Source organism: Denticeps clupeoides, chromosome 3 (genome assembly GCF_900700375.1).
Source record: "Denticeps clupeoides chromosome 3, fDenClu1.1, whole genome shotgun sequence".
NCBI classification, from domain to species: domain Eukaryota; kingdom Metazoa; phylum Chordata; class Actinopteri; order Clupeiformes; family Denticipitidae; genus Denticeps; species Denticeps clupeoides.
Window position 1 is genome coordinate 23,558,711 of NC_041709.1, and position 21,721 is coordinate 23,580,431.

The following is a 21,721-nucleotide window of genomic DNA, read 5'->3' on the forward strand; positions in this document are numbered from 1 at the left end:
GATCAACACTATCAAATATAATCCGGATGATCAATTTATGATGAAGATACCTCCTGATGAGCAAGTTTGTATTTCTCCAGGCTTCCCACTTTCTGCTGATAGTGCCTTGAACATTGTACACTGAAGGTTGCGCCGTGTATCAGGACAGAAAGACATGAAATGTCTTCAAGATGAAATGATGGTGAACTAGTACATGACAGGAGATGTAAAATCAGGCTTTTTGCCCACGATTATAACCTGTATCAGTGTTGCTTCCCCTGATGAAGAGAGCATCAAAGTCCTACATTTAAATAACACATCATGACTCGCATCACCACTGATGCCAAGAAGACGTAATGACTGCAGGGAGGTACTGAGGGACTTTTTTTTTTTTTTTTTCTTTTCTTTTTCTCCGTGCTGCAGTGGTGCCATGGTGGTGCACTGAATTATGGTCTGGAAATGTCACCCAGCGTTCCCCACAGGAATCTGGATGCCGTGATTAAGACACAAAACGGCTGATACTTCCCCACCCAGACGTGAAATTCCTGAAAACTGCAGCTCACCAGGGGCGGGGCTGGCTGAGAGGCATGTGGGAACAATGCTGGGGGCTGGTGCTCTGCTGGAGAAACGCCTGGAGGGAGGGGATGGACCTGAAGGTGCTACGTTGTCCCGTCGTTAGACTGAGGACGATGTCTGGGGCGTGAAGAGCTGAAGCCACCACAGCAATATCAATTCAAACAAGAAGATTCCACTAACACAACGTTCAGCACAAGTTCATCACAAATGGGTAAGGGCCATGTTCTGATGGAGGTTTCTCTCAAACGTGCAATTGTAGTTTCAGAAGTACCAAAAATGAGAACATTTACATTTATGGCATTTGGCAGACGCCCTTATCCAGAGCGACTTACAACGTGCTTTCAATTTGTAACAGTGGGAAAAGGTCTTTAGTTTTCATAATTTAATTCAGATGTTCTCCACTCATCATTTCTGTTTCATGTTGGTTATAAGTTGATTTATACAGTCAGTACCTGTTTGAGGCTGAAGGGAAGATGATCTATACCAGACCCTCACGTCTGGAGATTCACAAGTGCAATGTGTGTAATGAAACGTCATGACATGGACCTTTCTATGGACTCAGATTCGAGGTGTGAGAAGCTTTATTCGGATTTGGATCTATGTTAAGTCTATATATGAGTAATTCTCAGGGTGGACCCAGAACACACTTGTGAAAAAATGCTGCTAAACTGGACCGGCGAGCTGGTGAACTGTGTGAATTTAAAACGGATTGATTGTGAGAGATTCTGGAACAGACAGCGCTCCTAAAGTTAATGTTTGGGTTCATATTTCTGGAGAGCAGCTGGTGGAACAAGATGTTCAGTTTCAGGTGCTTTTGAAGTGAATCAGGCTAAAAATATCTGATAAAAAAATTCCCTAATTAATTCCTACACTGACGAGAAGTTATTCCAGCCACGTCTGCAGGTCTTCAAGAGAAGCCTATCTTGAAAATCACTTCCCCCATTGTACAATGCAGCTTTTCTTGTTTTCAGGCTACCTCAGAACTGTTTACTGTTTATAATTCCATCTAAGTCCCTATAATGCAGATGAATGGAATTTAGCAAGTGACAGATGGGTCAACGATGGAACAGTGATCATAACTACATGCTCCTCCCTCTGCAGACTCTGTTGCCAAGAGAGGTGGTGGATCCCCAGATCTTCGTCTGATCCTGCTGGGTAACATCGACTGTGGGAAGACAATGACGGCGGATAATCTGCTGGAACAGCAGGGCTCCTCTCTGGGTTCCTCTCGTTCCACCAGGCTGTGTCACCTCCGTCGGGGAGTGTCCCATTCCCGCTGGCTCACCGTGGTGGAGGCCCCACGCTGGTACTGGAGCGGGGGCCAGATTGAGGCAGGAGTTCGAGCCGAGACACAACGGGCACTGGCCCTGACTGATCCTGGACCTCATGCCTTCCTGCTGCTGATTCCAGTTGGCCAATTCACAGAGGTGGAGCAGCTGGTTCCCCAGGAGATGGAGGCCATTTTTGGGCCAGGTGTCCTTCACCACACCATGGTGGTCCTCACATGTGGGGACTACCTAATCTCTCGGTCGGCTGAGGAGTACCTCCGCCAAGATGACCAGGGTCTCTGCAGAGTGGTTGAGCGCTGCGGAGGCCGTTACCATGTCATCAACAACCGACGGCCCAACGACATGCAGCAAGTCCTCCAGCTGCTGGAGAAGGTTAGCACCAAACCTCAATTCCAAGACTTCTCCTCAGTTTCAGTGACACTGGTTATGATTCAGCCACGCAGTACACTCTGGATACCCATATGGTGAAAATGTAGCATGGTTAATAGGGTGCAACTAATCACATTCAGATGAACTCCAAAAGAGATGTTCTCGAAAGATCAAACAGTCATTAGTTGATTTTGTATTGATATAAAACATGGATATACTTCTGTATTCTTTCAGGTGGAGCGCATGGTCCATGACAGGGGTGGATGTTACATCCGGGGCTCCCTGCTGGGCCAAGATGCACGTAGGAACAAGATGGGGAGCCCTGCAGAAGACGTTGTGGAAATGAGGCACAGCCCAGGCATTGAGACACAGTGGAGCGGACAGAGAACAACGGAGAAGTACAGAGAGGCCATAGAGAGTGCTGAGAAGGAGAGGAGAGAAAAAGAAAAGACTGAGTTGGAGAAAGCTGAGAAGGAAAGGAGAGAACAAGAGAGGCTGGAGATGGAGAGCAGAGAGAGGACGAGATGGGACATAGAGAGACGAGAAAAGGAGAGAGCTGAGATGAAGAGAAAAGAGAAGGAGAGCGCTGAGTTGGAGAGAAGAGAGAAGGAGAGAGCTGAGATGGAGAGAAGAGAGAAGGAGAGAGCTGAGATGGAGAGAGAGGGGAAGGAGAGAGCTGAGATTGAGAGAAGAGAGAAGGAGAGACCTGAGATGGAAAGAAGAGAGAATGAGAGAGCTGAGATGGAGAGAAGAGAGAAGGAGAGAGCTGAGATCATAGACAATAGACCACTCAGTGTCACTGAAACTGTGCAGATGACACCAGAGACGTCGACCGAGACATTCTGGGGTGAAGAGAGGTGGATGAACAGGTGCAGAACAGCAAGAGAGAGGAGAGAAAAAGAGCGAGAAGAGAGGAACAAGGAGCAATGTCCAGCACAAACAGCAGAGGAGACGGTAGCAGTGAGTCACATGGTCAATGGCCTCAACGCTGAGGTGTTACCACGGCAACAAAACACAGAAGATAAACATGTGAAGAGGAGTTCAGGTATGGGGCATCCACTTCCAGAACATCTCGCCTGCTTGGTCTTTAGGAGTTCTAATGTGATGAGTGCATTTAGGTAGAGTTATGCAAAATAGAAATAAATCAGTGCAGACACCTGAAATCGAACCGAGATTTTTTGCAGAATTAGAATCAGAATTACATCAACATGAGCGTAAGTAGCTGGGGTGAGCTGGTGAGGGTGAAGAGGTTGTAGATTGACCAAAATAAATCAATACATTTTTCGTGAGATTTTCTGCCGTAATATTGAAGCTTGTTTTGGCATATGAAAGGAAACTATAAAACATCGGCATGGTGCCCTTATCCTCCCCTTCCCCTGTTTATAATACCAAAAAATATTATATACTATATAATATAATATAATTATTATAATTATTATATTCATTTGTGAAGAAGCCCTTCACTTTCTCTTGTTCTTTAGCCAACATGAACGGTTCGTCCGTCTCAAGTCCAGACATCTCCTCCGGCTTCAGCACCAGTGCCCCAGACATGGATCTGAGGCTGGTTTTGCTGGGCAGCAGTGGCTCTGGGAAGAGCACAGCAGGGAACATCATCCTGGGCCAAGAGGTCTTTGAGTCACATCCTCACAGCACTGGCATAGTTACCCAGCATTGCAAAAAAGGGCGTGGTATCATTGCCAACAGACAGGTGAGTCTCAATCGAAGATTTTTCTCCTGAAAGAGAAGAATGGAAGAACATGCTCTCAATATTGAAGCATGAGTCATGTTTAATACTGCATGTGTCTGAGAACATTTTGTGCCAATCATATTTAAATAATAATTTGTGGAGTGACAGCTGGGGTGGCGTTAACCTCTGGAATTTGATTTCAATCAAATTTACTGTCTGTTGATATAAGACAGTGATAATATAGATTTGATATCTCTTGTGGTCTCCAGAAACCTATTGATTAAATGATATCCTCATCAGTAATGAAGATATTGACATGTTTGTTTGTGACCTGGTGCTGTGAGTGAAGTTTCATCTTGTCCGACGTTCTCAGGTGGCAGTGGTGGACACCCCGGACTGGTCCCGACTGCAGCGCTCCCTCGAGGTGGTTCGGGCGGAGCTGTCCTCCTGCATTGCCCTGTCTACTCCAGGGCCTCATGCGTTCCTGCTCTGCGTCCCCGTGTACCAGCACACCCACCCTGAGCTCCAGACTCTGGAACGAGTGTTTGGGAGGGAGGCTGTGAGCCGATACACCGTGGTGCTCTTCACCCACACGGACAAGCTCGGGCAGGTAGAGGTTGAGGACTACATTGCCTCCGAGAGGCCAGACCTGCTGGAGCTAGTGGAGAGATGTGGGGATCGATACCATGTCCTGCAGAGAGGGAGTGGTGGGGCGCTGGAGAAAAGGAATGTGGCTGAGCTGCTAGGAAAGGTGGAGCAGATGGTCAAGGAGAGTGGAGATGTTCACTACAGCTGCCCTCTCTATCAGGAGACCCAGAGCTCCATCAGACAAAGAAAGACGGAGGCTGTGATGGAGACGACAGAGAGGAGAAAAGCAGGGCAGGAGGACGTTGACAGTCCCACAGGCCCCGGGAAACTGGCGTCCTTGAAGGAGGCGGTGGAGGAGGAAGAAGAAGAGATCAAGAACATGAAGGCAGAGCCTGTTCCAGCTCCATCGCTCCTTCGCTCGCTTGGGGCCAAGGTGGGAGGGGGGGTTCATAAGGTCCCCAAGCTCTTGGCGGGTGGGGTTCTGTTGGGGGGAGTTCTTGGGGCATTTTTCTGGGGGGGCCTGGGGCTGGCTTTGGGGGCTACAGCTGGTGCTGCAGTCACTGAAGCAGCCCGATGGAAACTCGGTAAACAGAAATCCACCGTGGACTGATTTTTACCTTTTATTTACTGCGTTATTCCTGTACAGCTCAGTAAAATATAGATTTTCTTTTCTCCTGTGATCTGATATTTATAAAAGTTTAAACAAAATCTATGCCCACTAGATGGCGCCTTTGCTGATCTTAATAAAAGAAATCAAAAAGTGATATATGTGTAGAATGTATTGTATTGCATGCTATGTTGTCATGATTTACTGCCTCTAATTTCCCATTGTGTGATCTGGGTCGTTTCTGTATGTGTGTATGTGTGTGTGTGTGTGTGTGTGTGAGAAAGAGAGAGAGATGGAGGAAAAAAACTGACCTGAGGTCAGTGACACCGCCCGGCTCTGTGGCGTGCGATCTTCCCCACAGGAAGTGCTCCATGTCGACATGGATGGCGTAACCAGCGCAGGCCCCGAGGTGACATGCCGCAGGTGGCCCTCGGCCGTGCCAGGCTGGCCAGCTGGCATTATCTCTGGCTCGCAGACCCCCGCCCATGCCCCCAGGGCCTCCACTATCAGACGCGTAACAGCAGTTTTGGGCTTCTCGGGCCTGCAGTACCCGTCACAACATGTTATTTTCTTTAATTTTATTCACACCAAAATTCTAAATATTATCAGACTTCATGGAAAAAAAGCAGCTGCAGTGTTGCCAGATTTCACATAGCGTACAAAAAATAGCCAAAACACTTGTGCAAAAGAGTCTCAAATATTCAGCTACCGAAAATGAGAAATGGCTTCATCTATTCTTGAGAAGCAATTTGAAAATTGCCAACCCTAACCCTTGACAAATTGAAAGGCTTCCAATCTGCCCACACAGTCTGCCTTGCATTTGTGTCTCACTGGGTAACATACAGTTAAGATTATAGCATTAATAGTAAATCTTCGCTAAAAATAGAAATGTAAACAAGAATAATTCATTTTGGTGCTCCAAATAACAAAGAGTGTATTCTCTGCAGAGCCCTTATGGAAACATACGTACCATTCTGCCAGTTTGCTGATTCATATGATGTATCTTATATTGTTATTTAGAATGACTGGAAACTGATGTTGTTCAGAGTTGTGTTAACACCTGCTGAACTCTTCAATGGACAAGTTCCTTGCACTGTTGGGGGCCAAACGGGTGAACCAAGGCCCAGGCAGCAGCATTACACAAGTCCCTTCCTGTTGTACTTGCAGTTGGGGGGATGTGAGAGAAGTCCCCCTCCACCCCTGATTTATAATCTGCTGTGCTTCTACAATGTTTCTCTCACTTTTTTAATGTGCTTTCGTCCCATTCCTTGCTTTGGTTTCCACCACAGATTGCTCTCAGGAAGCTCACTTGCCACCAATGAAACAGCACTAACTGTAGCGGCTTCCTGGCCACCTGATCCACCACAGCAGGGTGGCTACTGCAAACGGGCCTTTTCTCCACAGATAACTATCTCCCCGTTATTCCCCCTGTGGCTTTCTGGTCTCCTCTTCTGACACTGTGCAGCAATGTCACCAGGGACCATAGGTGAATACACTAATCATCAGTCCTGTGGAAATATAGCAATTATACAGGAGATTTAAAAAAGGATTCAACATGACCTGTTGACTGGCTGAGAGGAATTATGAAAATCTAACAATACTAAAACATCTGAAGATACATTAATATCTGACAATACAGTAACCTATATCAATACATAAACATCTAAAGAAACATAAACATCTAACGATACAGTAACATCTCACGCTATTACAACATATAACAATACGAAAGTATCGGGAGATTACAATACAATACAATACATCTATCAATACAGTAACATCTCACGATACATGACTATTTGTTTCCTGAACACTGTTGATTAGGAGCTACATCTTCATGGATAGAAATATTTCATTAGAAAAAGGAAAGGTTCTCTGTATGGCTTTAAATGTTTATTGTATGTATGTAATAAATTAATGTTGGAGTGGTGTAGTGCATCTGATCTTAAAGTTGGTGTGTTGTCCAAAGAAGGACACGTGTGAGGATCTGACCGAATTTCACAAGGGCTACTGAGACAGGTTTTGATCCTGACATGCTGTGGTTAGTTTCAACCAAACCTGATCAAAGAAGTACAACTGCTGAACTGAGGTTCCTGTGTGTGTGAGGATGGAAAACTAGACCATTTACATCATGTGGATGGCCGTGTGTGTGCGTCCCTTCAAAAATGGTTATTCCTCAACCATATTCTCCACATCTCTACAGCGCCTCACAATTGACAGAAGATCAATTGTTCCTTTCTGAAAGACACCACAGGACAGCTTCAGAGGTCTAGCGGACTCCAGGTTTCACCAGTCCGGAGTTGTTTTGGTGGCATCAAGGGTACATTCACAAGATTAGCCAGGTTTTATTGTTGATTGATGCAAGGCAATTCCTGTTAGTTTAAGAAAGGATGTTCTCTATCCATAGTAGAAAATAAGAGGATGTTAAATGGGGAACATCATACATTTCTTTTCAGTCTTTTTTTAATTCAACTCAGTTACAGAGAAAACAAATAGAGAAGTTCCAAACATGCCAGCATGACAACACGATGACATTGCTCATCTGAAAACCAGCAAGTTTCACGTAACTGAAAAGTTCTCGCCCAAAAAGCCATTTCATTCAGAATGATTGCATGTATGTGGTCTTACAAGGTTTTCCTTGTATTCAAACAAGTACATCTAGAAGGAAGCTGCGCTGAAATCATCAATCGTAAAAAACATGGACACCTCATCTACCAAAAATAAAATGAGTAACCATCTCTGGCCATGAGCAATGAACAAACGAGAAGGTATCGTGTGTCAACTGTTTAATTTCTATTGTAACGTAAAAAGAAAGTAGCCGTGGTGGACCGGATTTTTTTTACATTTGATTGGTGAAATTAAAAAATAGACCAGATAACGGTACATTGCATGTAAAAAAAAAAAAAAAACTTAACGCCAAAGAACAGAGATCAGTTAAGCAGTCCGGCACTTCTGCGGCCCAAAATGCCTTATATTGCTGCTTCTGTCCACAGGTGGCACCTCCAAGGTTGTGAGTTGGAATCCTGGCTAGGGCGGAATTTACATGCTCTCTCTGCCCTGCGCCCAGTGGGCTTCAGCTCCCACAACCCAGATGGGGATTCATCGGATGTAGATATGTACGAGTTCAGTAGACGAGCTTAGTTGTTGAAGCTCTGTTGAGATTTTGCCAACAGACATGAGGCTGCGGTGATAAAATTGAGAAAATCGCACAGAATTCCTGGGGGTTAGTGGAAATGGATGTGTAACGTGAAATCCTGGAGGGACTGAACATTGCAAAAACAACACACACACACAAAGTCACAATCAGTCAGATTATCCTATTTGTTCAGATTCCGGATATTGGCTCCCATCACCGCTGGTGGCTGGAGGCCGTTACTGTCCGAATTTGCTCTTTCACCTTCTCCATCATGCTCCCACCTTTAACCATACAGTTCCTGGAGCCAGGGCTCTCATCACTGTCCGTATCTCCGTAGCAACTGGAGCCTGGCGAGGTCACCAGAGTGATGACTGAGTCGGTGGAGTCTCTGTTGTGGAGGGCAATGGCCTGAGCAGAAAGGGCCTTTGAAGGGGTCGTTCGGGGTCGGTGTGTCGGGGAATGTTGCCGCGTCTCCTGGTTGCAGTCTTTACTATTCTTAGGTTCTTCATGGACATCTTCCTCCTCCACGCCTTCCTGCGTCTCCCTGTCACTGGCCTGGTCATTCAGCAGCTTGACCAGGAAGTTGATGTACTTCATGGCCAGCCGCAGGATCTCGTTCTTGCTGAGCTTCTTGTCGGGGGGGTGTGTGGGGATGAGCTTTCGAAGCTCGGAGAAGGCGCCATTTACATTCTGCTGCCGCCAGCGCTCCCGGCTGTTGGTGAAGACCCGGCGGGCCAGCTTCTGAGGAGGACCTGCACAAATGAAGATGCGCTGTATCATTGCTGTACTGTGTTTTCATGTTGATGTAGTATCGCTGGTGCGCATCAAGCATAAACCAAAAGAATGGGCACCTACCTTCATGGAGATCAGCTTCAAAGTGTGAGGACGGTCTTCTCTTCAGGCGGCTGTTGTTAAACACTCCATAGCTGCCAGAGGAACTGAGGAAAGAACTGAGGAAAGGGAAAAGACATAGAGTTGCCATCCAGACTAAAACTGCGAAAACAGAGAAGTAATGCTGCTGACAGTCATATTGCACAGACACAGAAATCAAACAGGATGCGTGATCTTCACACAGGAACAGGCAATTCTGAACAGGATCACCGGGCCAAAGAAATCTATAACTCGCAATTATCTGGGATTCGATGTTTCATGCTGTAGAGAAGCCAGGCTTCATTAATGCCTCTCACGGTCAGATAGCGGAAGGTGAGAATAGATCAGACGCTGAGTATAGGCCCAGAATGTGGTGAAGGTGAATGGGCAAGGTCTACCAATGGTTAACCAATGTTTAGAAGTCATACAAAAACACAACAACACAAGCCCATCTGAATCAGTCCTCCTCCCCAGAATGAGATCGGCACCAGCCACTTCTCATATCTAATCATGTCAGACACTGTTGTCCAGAGCGACTTACATAGTGGGGCAGTGATGACATAGCGGGGATGGAAAGGGACCTATATGTGGAGGGTTACAGGTTTAATCCCACTGAGCAAAGCACCGTCCCCACACACTGCTACCCGGGCGCCTGTCATGGCTGCCCACTGCTCACCAAGGGTGATGGTTAAAAGCAGAGGACACATTTCATTGTGTCACCGTGTGCTGTGCTGCAGTGTTTCACAATGACAATCACTTCACTTTCTTTTCATTTCATTCATAAATGTATTAAGATGCCCATCACTGTACGACCCAATCTGTAAATACCATTAGTTTAATAACACTCAAACACTCAAAATTAAACATACAGTTCGTAAGTACAGGTCCTAAAAGGAAGGTTTTTAGTTTTTATTTAGAAATATTTAAACATGAAGCATTAAAGCACATGAAGGGTATAGTTCACTGGTTAATTAATTTCCCTGACTAGAGCCAGCAATAACCGTAATTCTTCGTTTGTGGAGAGGTGGAGCAGTGCTCTCTTGTGCAACAGGGTCATGTGGTGTGTAGTTGCACAGGAGAGCACTGTCTTTTTCAAGTGGTGTGAATGAATCCGTCTATGAAAGCATTGTGGTTTAATGGTGAAGGGGCAGTTCTTTATACCGCTACATCTTCAGACTGAACTTCAGTGTCAAAATGTGGTTGAATGGCCAAAAGTAAACAATAGAGATATTATTATTATTTTAGTATTATTATTGTAATAATTAGTAGTAGTAGTTGAATTTAATTCTATTTTTCTATTTTAGAATGTATATAGAATTTTGTTTTTCTTATTTGATTATTATTTAAAATGCAAATGTAACTTCACCCAGGACCCAGCATCGTGATCAAGGTTGAATCGCCACTGAAGTTTGAAGTCAATTTAGCAAAAAACTAATCAAATGGTAGAATAATCTCATTAGTTTTAACATTTCAAATAAATTGTAAAACAAAGTTTAACAAAATAACTGACTTTAACATAATTCATTCAAGTATGAGCAGCGCTACTCCAAATTATAATACTAAAGTACAAGTAAAAAGTAGTCATCCAAGTATTTAGTGATAAAACTACTCAAGTAATGAGTAACTGTAGGATTGTAATATTTCTTTTTTTTTTTTTTAGAAACTATGTATTCAGACAAAAAAAATATAAATGTGCTAATTCTGGTATTTCCTAATAAAAATAATAATCTAAATAATTTATTAAAGTACCAAATCTTAATGAACTAAATCTGAGTGTGCAAACTATATATGCTAATTATATGTGTTAGCATTGATACATTAAATGAAACCGCCAAACGATAATGCTAATTCCTTCCCATACAGAAAATATTTAGTGGTCTACTTAGCTCATAACTGTAACTGAACAACAAAAAACGTGTTTTTCTTGTTTAATGTAAATCCTGAGGAAACATACGCTGAATGCTCCAGCGCTTCCCCCTGAACACTGAACCAACGATGACCTTTCCACCACACGTCACCACTGAAAGACCCATATGAGCCTCTTACCTGCTGAGGAAAGGGTGTGGTGGCAGGTACTGCGGGTGCAGGATGGGCCCTGGCCCGGCTCCCGGCATGGCGGCGAGCTGGGTGAGGCGTACGTCCCTGTGGGACGCACTGGGGATTGGGTGTAAGGTGGTCAGGTGAGGCGACGGTGGGGGTATGTGGGCTATGGGCGGTTTACTATGGCCAAGGCTGATGACGGGGATGTTGGGTGGAAGTGGAGTAGAAGGTGTGGAAGACAAAGTGGTGGTGGGCGCTGTGGGCTGTTCAGGGAGGGATGGTAGACCCTTGGGGGTCGGGGATGAGTTTGGACGTAGGTCGTTCTCTTCGTCTTTGCTGGTCGTCTCCGCGCGTTCAGGTGTGGAATTGAGCTCCACATGAGGACTGCAGGATCTGTCTCCCCAGCTTCCTGCTTCATTAGCCTTTAGCGGACTAGCCCCACTGCCGCTGCTGCTAGGAATGCTGGGAGGATTACTGGGTGCAGGGCTGGGGCACTTCACAGGTGAGAGGTCAGAGGTCATGAGGCTTGGCGAGGAGAGAGCCGGGGAATCCTGCGTCTCCATCATCGCAGTTCTCCTGCGGTACAGTTCTCGATAGCCAAAGTTTGTAACACCTGCAGTCGCTGACCTCTGACCCTGGCTGTGCCTCAGCTCCCGCTGTGTTGATTACCCCCTGTGATCTGCGTTTGAGTCTCCTCCTTCTCATCCCCAGCGAGAGCAGACGGCACACCCTGACCCCAGGTCAGGCTTCAGGCAAAGTGGCAGGTGAGTGGCTGGTCTGAGCTCAGATGTGGGGGACAGGTACCATAGTGTCCCAGCCTGTAGTGATGAAACCAGACAAAGAAAGGATGAAATTGTGAGGACGAGATCCTTCCCTCCCCCTGAAGTTCCATCCATTCGACCAGCTTCCCTTTTTCTCTCTGTGTTCATAAACACACACACACACACACACACACACACACATACACACACACACACACATATCCCCCATACACCCCAGAATCATCAAGAAAAGGAATGCTGCCTTCATTTTCATTTTCATTTTTGTTGTCACTGCAGGTGAAATACATAGTAACTGTGGCTCTGTAATAATATATATAAACAAATTTAAGTAGAATAAAGTAGAAATTGTGAATGACATACATTTTCAAAAAACAAATTAACAACAACAACAACAATAATACAACTATTATTATTATAAATAATAATGTTGATTAAATAACAATGACAATTGTGGTGTATTATTATTATAATTAATGTTTTTATTTTACTATTGTTATTAGAAATTATATTGTTGTGTTTAGAAAGCATGTATAATATTACAGTGGAGAAGTATGAATAAGTCAGCAATATGAAATGAACGTCCGCTTCACCAACATTTTTCATGTGACAGAAAACTATCAAGTCTACAACTTGTCCAAAACTTGTCCAGTTTTCATTGCTCTGTTGTCTAATTTAAAATGTGCCGAATTTAAATGATTAAAAACTACCAGTTCTGTTTGAGGAACAGAATCTGTGTTTTTGTGACTCACTGCGTTCATCCTGGTCGCCTCTTCTCTCTCCCTTCATCTCCACGCTCACTTCTCTTCTGACCTCATGTGCTTGGATATCCTGACATTGCCACAATTCTCCAGATTATTATTCCCAGGTTGTGTTCGGTCGGACACATTCCAACACGCGAGGCGGACCAGCGTGGCCACGGAGTGGATGTGATACTTTCACCCGCCCAGTCCACTCTCCTTCACTCCCCCCTCCTCTTCTCCACAGACACACACACACACACACACACACAAACCCCTGCTCAGACACGCTGCTCCACTGGGCTGGATGGTACTGGAGAGGGAGCCTTGCTGCAGGGACAGAGTTCCGCTCCCTGCTGGACAAGAGGATGTACTTGTACAAGGTGGCCAGAGCTGATAAGAGCCTCAAACACTGCCTGCAGTCCAGAGATAAGGAAATGTCCCACACACACACACACACACACACACACACACACTCATATACACTGTCTTGCCTGTTGGTGGCGTTATTCCATAGTGTCAACAATCATATGTGGATATGATTAGAGTGTGAAACAGTAATTTCCCAAAAATGACATGTAACTTTGTCAGCTTGCCATTGTCAGCTTTGCCATAAGAAGTTATGGAATATTGCATTGTGAACTTATTTTTTCACAAACACTTACTAGTTTCAAAATCACAATTAAACAATCCACATTATCTCACTTCCTATTGGGCAGAGCTAATGGATGTGACCATTTCTTAAATTTGTCATGAGGAGATGCATATGCCAATTAAATATGGTGCAGATTTGTAATACTGCATGTGCACCACAAGGTGTGATGCGTTGCAATTGAGATGATTGGCGATGCCCGGGACCTATCTTTCCAGAAGTCCTTGTGCCTGTAATTCCTAATGAGTTCCTAATTCCTAATAAAAACCTATAATTATAATTATCCAGGCTGATAGGACTTGGGCCCTAATTACATACAGGGAGTGCAGAATTATTAGGCAAATGAGTATTTTGTCCAAATCATCCTCTTCATGCATGTTGTCTTACTCCAAGCTGTATAGGCTCGAAAGCCTACTACCAATTAAGCATATTAGGTGATGTGCATCTCTGTAATGAGAAGGGGTGTGGTCTAATGACATCAACACCCTATATCAGGTGTGCATAATTATTAGGCAACTTCATTTCCTTTGGCAAAATGGGTCAAAAGAAGGACTTGACAGGCTCAGAAAAGTCAAAAATAGTGAGATATCTTGCAGAGGGATGCAGCACTCTTAAAATTGCAAAGCTTCTGAAGCGTGATCATCGAACAATCAAGCGTTTCATTCAAAATAGTCAACAGGGTCGCAAGAAGTGTTTGGAAAAACCAAGGCGCAAAATAACTGCCCATGAACTGAGAAAAGTCAAGCGTGCAGCTGCCAAGATGCCACTTGCCACCAGTTTGGCCATATTTCAGAGCTGCAACATCACTGGAGTGCCCAAAAGCACAAGGTGTGCAATACTCAGAGACATGGCCAAGGTAAGAAAGGCTGAAAGACGACCACCACTGAACAAGACACACAAGCTGAAACGTCAAGACTGGGCCAAGAAATATCTCAAGACTGATTTTCCTAAGGTTTTATGGACTGATGAAATGAGAGTGAGTCTTGATGGGCCAGATGGATGGGCCCGTGGCTGGATTGGTAAAGGGCAGAGAGCTCCAGTCCGACTCAGACGCCAGCAAGGTGGAGGTGGAGTACTGGTTTGGGCTGGTATCATCAAAGATGAGCTTGTGGGACCTTTTCGGGTTGAGGATGGAGTCAAGCTCAACTCCCAGTCCTACTGCCAGTTTGTGGAAGACACCTTCTTCAAGTAGTGGTACAGGAAGAAGTCTGCATCCTTCAAGAAAAACATGATTTTCATGCAGGACAATGCTCCATCACACGTCCAAGTACTCCACAGCGTGGCTGGCAAGAAAGGCTATAAAAGAAGAAAAACTAATGACATGGCCTCCTTGTTCACCTGATCTGAACCCCATTGAGAACCTGTGGTCCATCAAATGTGAGATTTACAAGGAGGGAAAACAGTACACCTCTCTGAACAGTGTCTGGGAGGCTGTGGTTGCTGCTGCACGCAATGTTGATGGTGAACAGATCAAAACACTGACAGAATCCATGGATGGCAGGCTTTTGAGTGTCCTTGCAAAGAAAGGTGGCTATATTGGTCGCTGATTTGTTTTTGAATGTCAGAAATGTATATTTGTGAATGTGGAGATGTTATATTGGTTTCACTGGTAAAAATAAATAATTGAAATGGGTATATATTTGTTTTTTGTCAAGTTGCCTAATAATTATGCACAGTAATAGTCACCGGCACACACAGATATCCCCCTAAAATAGCTAAAAATAAAAACTACTTCCAAAAACATTCAGCTTTGATATGAGTTTTGGGTTCATTTAGAACATGGATGTTGTTCAATAATAAAATTATTCCTCAAAAATACAACTTGCCTAATAATTCTGCACTCCCTGTACAGGGTAAGCGGAAAGTATTCACAGCACATGACTTTTTCCACATTTTGTTATGTTACAGCCTTATTCCATAATGGAGTAATTGCATTTTTTCTCAGAATTCCACACACAACACCCCATAATGACAATGTAAAAAAGTTTACATGAGGTTTTGGCAAATTACCTTAAGTCTTTTTGAATATGATGCCACAAGCTTTGCACACCTATGCTTGGCCAGTTTCACCCATTCCTCTTTCCAGAACCTCGGAAGCGTCGTGGCATAAGCATTTTAAGATCAAATTCAAGTCTGGGCTCTGGCTGGGCCACTCAAGTTCAAAATCTCAGAATTGTCCTGAAGCCACTCATTTGATATCTTGGTTGTGTGCTTATGGTATGTATCCTTTTGAAAGACTTAGTCTGAGTTCAAGAGTGCTCTGGAGCAGGTTTTTTTCTCTGGTTAATGCTGGAGTCATCTTTCGTTCTATCTTGATTAGTCTCCCAGTTCCTGCAGCTTAGAACCATCCCAACAGCATGATGCTGCCACCACCATGCTCTACTGTAGGGACGGTATTGGCCTGTTTTCCTCCAAATGTGATGCCTGCCATTCACACCAAAGAGTTCAATCTTTGTCTTATCAGACCAGAGAATTTTGTTTGGCCGCTCTACCATACAGACCTGATCAGTGGATTGCTGCAGGACACAGGAGAACCTTCTAGAAGGACAACCACCTGTAACAGCTGTAACAGAGTGACCATCTGGTTCATGGTCACCTCCCTGACTAAGGTCCTTCTCCCCTGATTGCTCAGTTTAGGTGACCGGCCAGCTCTAGGAAGAGTCCTGGTTTTGAACTTCTTCCACTTACGGATGATTTAGGCCACTGTGCTCATTGGGACCTTCAAAGCAGCAGAAAGTTTTCAGTAACCTTCCCCAGATTTGTGCCTCGAGACAATCCTCTGTTGGGATTTCAACAGAAATTGATGGCATGAAAATGGCATGTATTTGGCATGTATTTGATGCCAGCGCCCATCGACTGCCCATTGGTGCTGAACGGCCATGTGGATGATTTTATTTTCTCCAGCAATCAGATAAATGGATATGTTCAGTCCAAGCTCACCTGGCGCCACGAACGGCAGAAAAACTTTGGTCCAGATATCCGTGCGAACAAGACCTTAACTCTTATTTCATGGACTAATTTGAAAACACTATGTGCAGTAATGTAGAAAAATGTATCAATTTATGGTATGCATTGATAATCGGTGCATTGATAATCGGATTCAAATGTAATCATGAGAGCAGTGAAGGTTCACACCTCTATTAGAAACTGTCGAGCAGAAAAAATCATTCCAGGTGACATTAAATGGGCTCAGGGTGGGCCAGATCTGAAAAAACTTGGTACCTGTTCATAATTTCTCAGAGTTGCTCTCCATTGACTCTTAAGACATTAATGACGTTAATGACAGCACCTGCAGTTCCAGACGAGTGACCTTCAGCAGCTCGAAAACCCCAGTGCACTTGCAAATTCCGAAGATTTAAAACAGTAAAGAACATGAATCTGGCATTGAGAGCGTTGTTCCCCTCTTACTAAATATACTGCATTTTCACAGTACACAGTCCCCTCTGAGTCACTCAGCCACTTCTGATTTTGTGCGGCAAGGGTTAAACCCTAAAAGGAAACCATTGAATGCAAACTCAAAAGAATGGGAGAGAAAAGGACCGCAACTGTTGATATTTCAATTTCGCCTGCCGTGTGCACAGCAGATGTAATAATAGCAACAAAGCCTTTCCGGCTCCTCTGTGAGTGAGGAAGAAATCGAGAAGCGATTGTTTTAATCATGGTGCTGGCAAGACCCAGAGAACGAACAAACAAAACATTCAACACACTGTCTTCTTAAGTGGCCGGGTTTGACGCCTGAACTTCAATGGTTCTTCTTTCACGTCCAATACATTTAACGCTGGTTTCTACGGAATTCTCACACACTGGAAAAGTTGAGGGTTATAGTACACACATGCGTTCTAGTTACATAATGATATGTGGAAAGAAAAGCATTTTGAACTGCATTGAATGGACTACATTGACGATCTTGGGGACAGCTGTTTCCTGTCCACACTTCCTGCCTGGCAGCGTTGTCTGTGGGTGCAAGGCGTGGGTGAGACCATCAGCCCATTTCAAACAGGATATATCTGCCACAGTCACAGGTGTGATCGCACCGACGCTAATAACTCAACTCATTGAACATGCCGCATGGAGGGCCCTGCATTTCCGATTGACAGGGTGCGGTGATCGGGTGAGGTGGGCTACTCTGCTTTCTCTAAAGCCTATTGTCCCCTGAAATTAAGAGATGGACTCAGTCATCACAGACTCTGGAGGGTGCTTGAGTCCAGTTTATATGGCTGCATATCACATGGTGAAATGGTAAAAAGTAAGAAATGTATGTATGTGATGTCAGGTTGCTGTGGCACAGTATTGTTTACTGACTTTATTTGAATACATTATACTCTGTACTGCCCTCTAGTGGCTGTATTGATTAACTCTGGCAGCAGCATTAATGACGTGCGGAAGGTTGTTGACTGAGTTGTAGTGTTGTTTTCATCAACAAAATTTATGATGTAATACTATTCTCAACGAACCATGATGAGGACGAGATGAGACATCAAATAACAAAAGGTAAAAACGAGACGTTTGTCATAATGAAAATAACAAACAATTGTTGATGAATAAAAACCAAAAAGACCAAATATGGTTTACAAGATAAAAAGTTGACAAATCGTAAAAAAAGACGTTATTTCCTTGATTAATCATGTTATTAATGTCAGATGATTTCATCTGCATGATCGGGAATGCAGAAACGAGGTGACGCAACTACTATAATTAGCTAAAATGCCCGTCAATCTTTGTCAGTCATTATTGCTGTTCCCTGCATAAAGACTCGGCTGATCATCATCTACCAAGTAAGACTGTTCCTGTTTGTAGCTCACCTACCTGTTTCTTTCCTACGTGTCCTGCCCTATTTGTATCAGTTCATTTGCATGAAAACGTCAACATCACGTTCGCAGATCAAAGTGGTAGAAATTCGCCTGCTTCCTTGTGCTTCTCTGCATTGGGGTTATTCATTTCTACCTACACTCTTTGTTCTGTCTTATTGTTGTGACAGAATGACTGAGCCTACTATTAACCCTGCGGAGTTTGCCGCTTTGTGGCCAGGTTTCCCATCAGGCCACCATCATCGAGCGTTTGTCACGGGAATTCACCCATCTGCGACAGCGTTTGCATGAGATGGCTGTCGGGGGCACGCAGCCGCGACCATAGCACAAGGTTCTCCACCACTGCTCTTGGCTCCGAAGCCCAGTCTGGCTCTCCCTGAGCGCTGGAGCGGCATTGAGGGGAGCGGTGAATCACCGTCTCTCTTAACCACTGTCTCTTATTTTTGAGTTGCAACCTAGTCGCTTCCCCTCCTCCCGGTCCCAAATCGCCCTGCTGTTCTCACTGCTGACCTGTCCCACTGTGGAATGGGCAGCGGCACAATTTCTCTGCACCCAACTCGATGTTGCTGTCCTATCCAGGTTTCGTGGCTGAACTGTTCCACCATTACTACCTGACTACCACCTCCGTGGACAGCCGGCCAGTTGCATCCGGTCCCATCACCCAGTGTACTGTACCTCTCCAGCATCACCTTGAGTCTCACACAGAAGTCTCACTTCAGCTTCCTGGTCACCTCCGTCATCACGTCACCTCTGCTCCTAGGATACCCCTGGCTGACCATCCATGAACCCCACGTATCCCGGTCCACTGACGTGGTGTTGGAATGGGGAGCATATTGCCATTGACACTGTCTTCAGCCACAGGCCTCCACTGCCAATGTTGCTACACCTGCACCTCCACGTCCAATCCTTGACACCGTCCCATCATGTTATCATGACCGTCCAAGGCTGCACAACTTCCACCTCACCAACCAGGCGACATGGCCATAGAGCTGCTACCCGGAACCACACCATCTTTACTCTCGGTCCAATTCTAAACACCTGGCCATGGAGCAGTTTGTGGCAAAGGCACTGCACAATGGTGCCAGGCCATCCCTCCACTTCACCAGCCGCGGCAGGTGAAGTTTTTCGTATCCAAGAAGGATGGTGGGTTAGGGCCTTACATTGATTATCGCAGATTAAATAAAATCACCATCAAAAATCGGACACCTGTGCCACTCACCAATCCTGCCCTCGATGCCCTGTCAGGTGCCACATATTTCACCACACTGAACCTCTGCTCTGCATACAATCTCATCCGCATCCAGGAGGGCAATGAGTGGAAAACTACATTCATAACTCCCATTTGGTTTATGCAATGCACCCGCAACCCGCCAGCAGTTCATCAACAACTCTTCATGACATGCTGGGACGGTGGGTGTACGCCTACCTCGACAACATCCTAATTTACTGAATCTACCCTTGAACATTTACAGCATTTATCAGACGCCCTTATCCAGAGCGATTTACAATCAGTAGTTACAGGGACAGTCCCCCTGGAGCAACTTAAGTGTCTTGCTCAGGGACACAATGGTAGTACGTGTGATTTGAACCTGGGTCTTCTGGTTCATAGGCGAGTGTGTAACCCGCTAGGCTACTACCACCCTACTACCACCCTACACCCTTGAAGCTCACATTCAACATATGAGAGCATTCCTGAAGAGACTGTTCACCCACAGACTGTACTGAAAGTTGGAAAAATGCGCTTTCTACCACATTACCATCTCGCCCCAGTGTGTGGCCATGGAGCCCAAGAAGCTGGCAGCAGTGGCATTGTGGCCCCTACCCACGACGCTGAAACAACTGCAACAGTTTGCCAACTTTTACCGTTGCTTCATCTGTAGCTACAGTTTGGGATAGCCCGCTTTTTTCATGTAAGTTCACTGTGAAGAACTGTGAACTGCTGGCTGTCAAGTGGGTGCTCGAGGAGTTGGGGCACTGATTGCAGAGCTGCGACACCCCCTTTCTGGTCTGGACCAACCACCAAAATCTGATCAACAACAGTCAAGCCAAACAGCTGAATACCCATCAGGTGAGGTGGGCAATATTCTTTGAACAGTTCAACTTCACCCTGTCCTACCGACCCCGCTCTCAAAACACTTAAGCTGATGCAATGTCACGACAACATGCTCCTGACTCCAGTCCACCAGACCCCTCACCAATTCTCCCTGCCAGCCGCATTGTACGTCTCTGGTTGTCTCTGGAGACCCAGGTCTGGGCCGCCCAGGCATCTGACCCCGGCCTGTCCAACACACCACCTGGGCGCCTGTACATCCTTAACAGTTGCCAAACACCGTTCTTCACTGGGGCCACTCCTCTTCTCTCTCTGGCCACCCAGCCATCGCCGGGGTCGGGGGGTCCAATATGTGGTGCACTGGGCGGGTTATGGGCCCGAAGATCACTCACAGACTCCAAGTCGCTTTATCCTTGACCCCTCTCTGGTGACTGAGTGCCGACAGCAAGATGGCTGTCAATCATTGCTCAGTCATTTTCACTGTTCCCTGCGTAAAGACTTGGCCGATCATCATCTACCAAGTAAGACTGTTCCTGTTTGTTGTTCACCTTCCTTTCTTTCCTGCCCTATTTGTATGTTGTCATTTGCCCGCGAACGCCAACATCCATGGATGTTGCGGCTTGTGCTGGTTCATGTTCGCTGACCAAAGAAATTCACTAGCCTCCTTGTTCTTTTCTGCATTGGGGTTATTTATTTCTATCTACACATGCTCAATTATATTGCATTTTCTGTTTCCTATATCTCCGATCTGATTGCACAGATGACATCTCTTTTACGATACACAATTGGACACTTTTTTTCTCCATAAAGTGGAAAAAAAAACAATGAAAACAAAAAACACTGAACAAATCAGAGTGTCTTCCGTGTCTGGAATGGATGTAGTGTATTCTTTACTGTATAAGGTAACAATAATATAATAATAAAATAACCTTGTTTTAATTATGGGTTCAAAAATGGGTTCATCTAAAAGGAAATATTGATTTTGACTGTTCTACTAGACTAAAATGTCACCTGTTCTCACTGACTAAAACATCATCTGTTTTCATAGACTAAAATATTCATGGATAATGCTGGACAACTTGGCTAGACTAAAATGAGACGTGACTAAAGACTAGACTAAATAAAGACTAGACTAAAAGTAAAATTAAGACAGGCTGCTATAAACAACTATACTGAGTCGGTTGAAACAGACTTTATTTTTAAAAGGAACCGTAAACAAGCCTTCAGCTTTATAGGCTTCGATCATTAAAGTGACAGGAAGTGAGTGAGACTGGCAAAGCTGAGGAGCCTGATCTCCAAAAAGAGCTGTCGTCACTTCCTGCTCACCCCGAGTGTGTCCTTTCCTGCACCGCTCTGTAAAAAATCCATCCACTTCCTGTTCCAGATTATTTTCCATGCTTCTGTGTGTGTTGGTCAAGCGTGTGTGTTTCCAGGGTGATGGCTGTCACAGTGACAACGGCACTAAGCTGGCTTTCCTTCACCCTGTCCTATTCATCACATTCAGCACAGTCGGCATCCGAAGCTTGACTTGGATAACAGTGGATGGGGGGA

The 21,721-nt window shown here is 45.0% G+C and overlaps 2 protein-coding genes across 2 annotated transcripts; one reads left to right on the forward strand and one right to left on the reverse strand.

Annotated features, from left to right (window-relative positions):
- The first annotated feature begins 595 nt into the window (after positions 1-595).
- On the forward strand, positions 596-5,098 carry LOC114785171 (uncharacterized). Its single transcript, XM_028971011.1, has 5 exons — positions 596-766; positions 1,657-2,216; positions 2,448-3,258; positions 3,695-3,921; positions 4,274-5,098. Exons 1-5 carry the CDS (start codon positions 763-765, stop codon positions 5,096-5,098), a joined length of 2,427 nt encoding a protein of 808 aa, XP_028826844.1. The 5' UTR covers positions 596-762.
- A 2,768-nt stretch (positions 5,099-7,866) lies between these two features.
- On the reverse strand, positions 7,867-15,361 carry lyl1 (LYL1 basic helix-loop-helix family member). The gene is made up of 5 exons (XM_028973576.1): positions 15,323-15,361; positions 12,673-13,013; positions 11,148-11,959; positions 9,087-9,181; positions 7,867-8,983 (listed from the first exon to the last, which is right to left on the reverse strand). The coding sequence occupies exons 3-5, from the start codon at positions 11,705-11,707 to the stop codon at positions 8,445-8,447; spliced, it is 1,194 nt and encodes a 397-aa protein (XP_028829409.1). The 5' UTR covers positions 11,708-11,959; positions 12,673-13,013; positions 15,323-15,361; the 3' UTR covers positions 7,867-8,444.
- Positions 15,362-21,721: the final 6,360 nt, after the last annotated feature.

Bases quoted from the DNA above. Each gene is read 5' to 3' on its own strand.
- LOC114785171 (XM_028971011.1), top strand. The intron at 2,217-2,447 runs GTTAGCACCAAA...GTATTCTTTCAG, and splicing joins TCCTCCAGCTGCTGGAGAAG to GTGGAGCGCATGGTCCATGA. The intron at 3,259-3,694 runs GTATGGGGCATC...CTTGTTCTTTAG, and splicing joins ACATGTGAAGAGGAGTTCAG to CCAACATGAACGGTTCGTCC.
- lyl1 (XM_028973576.1), bottom strand. From the start codon at position 11,707: ATGATGGAGACGCAGGATTCCCCGGCTCTCTCCTCGCCAAGCCTCATG. The intron at 9,182-11,147 runs GTAAGAGGCTCA...CCCTTTCCTCAG, and splicing joins CCACACCCTTTCCTCAGCAG to TTCTTTCCTCAGTTCCTCTG. The intron at 8,984-9,086 runs GTAGGTGCCCAT...TCATTTGTGCAG, and splicing joins TGAAGCTGATCTCCATGAAG to GTCCTCCTCAGAAGCTGGCC.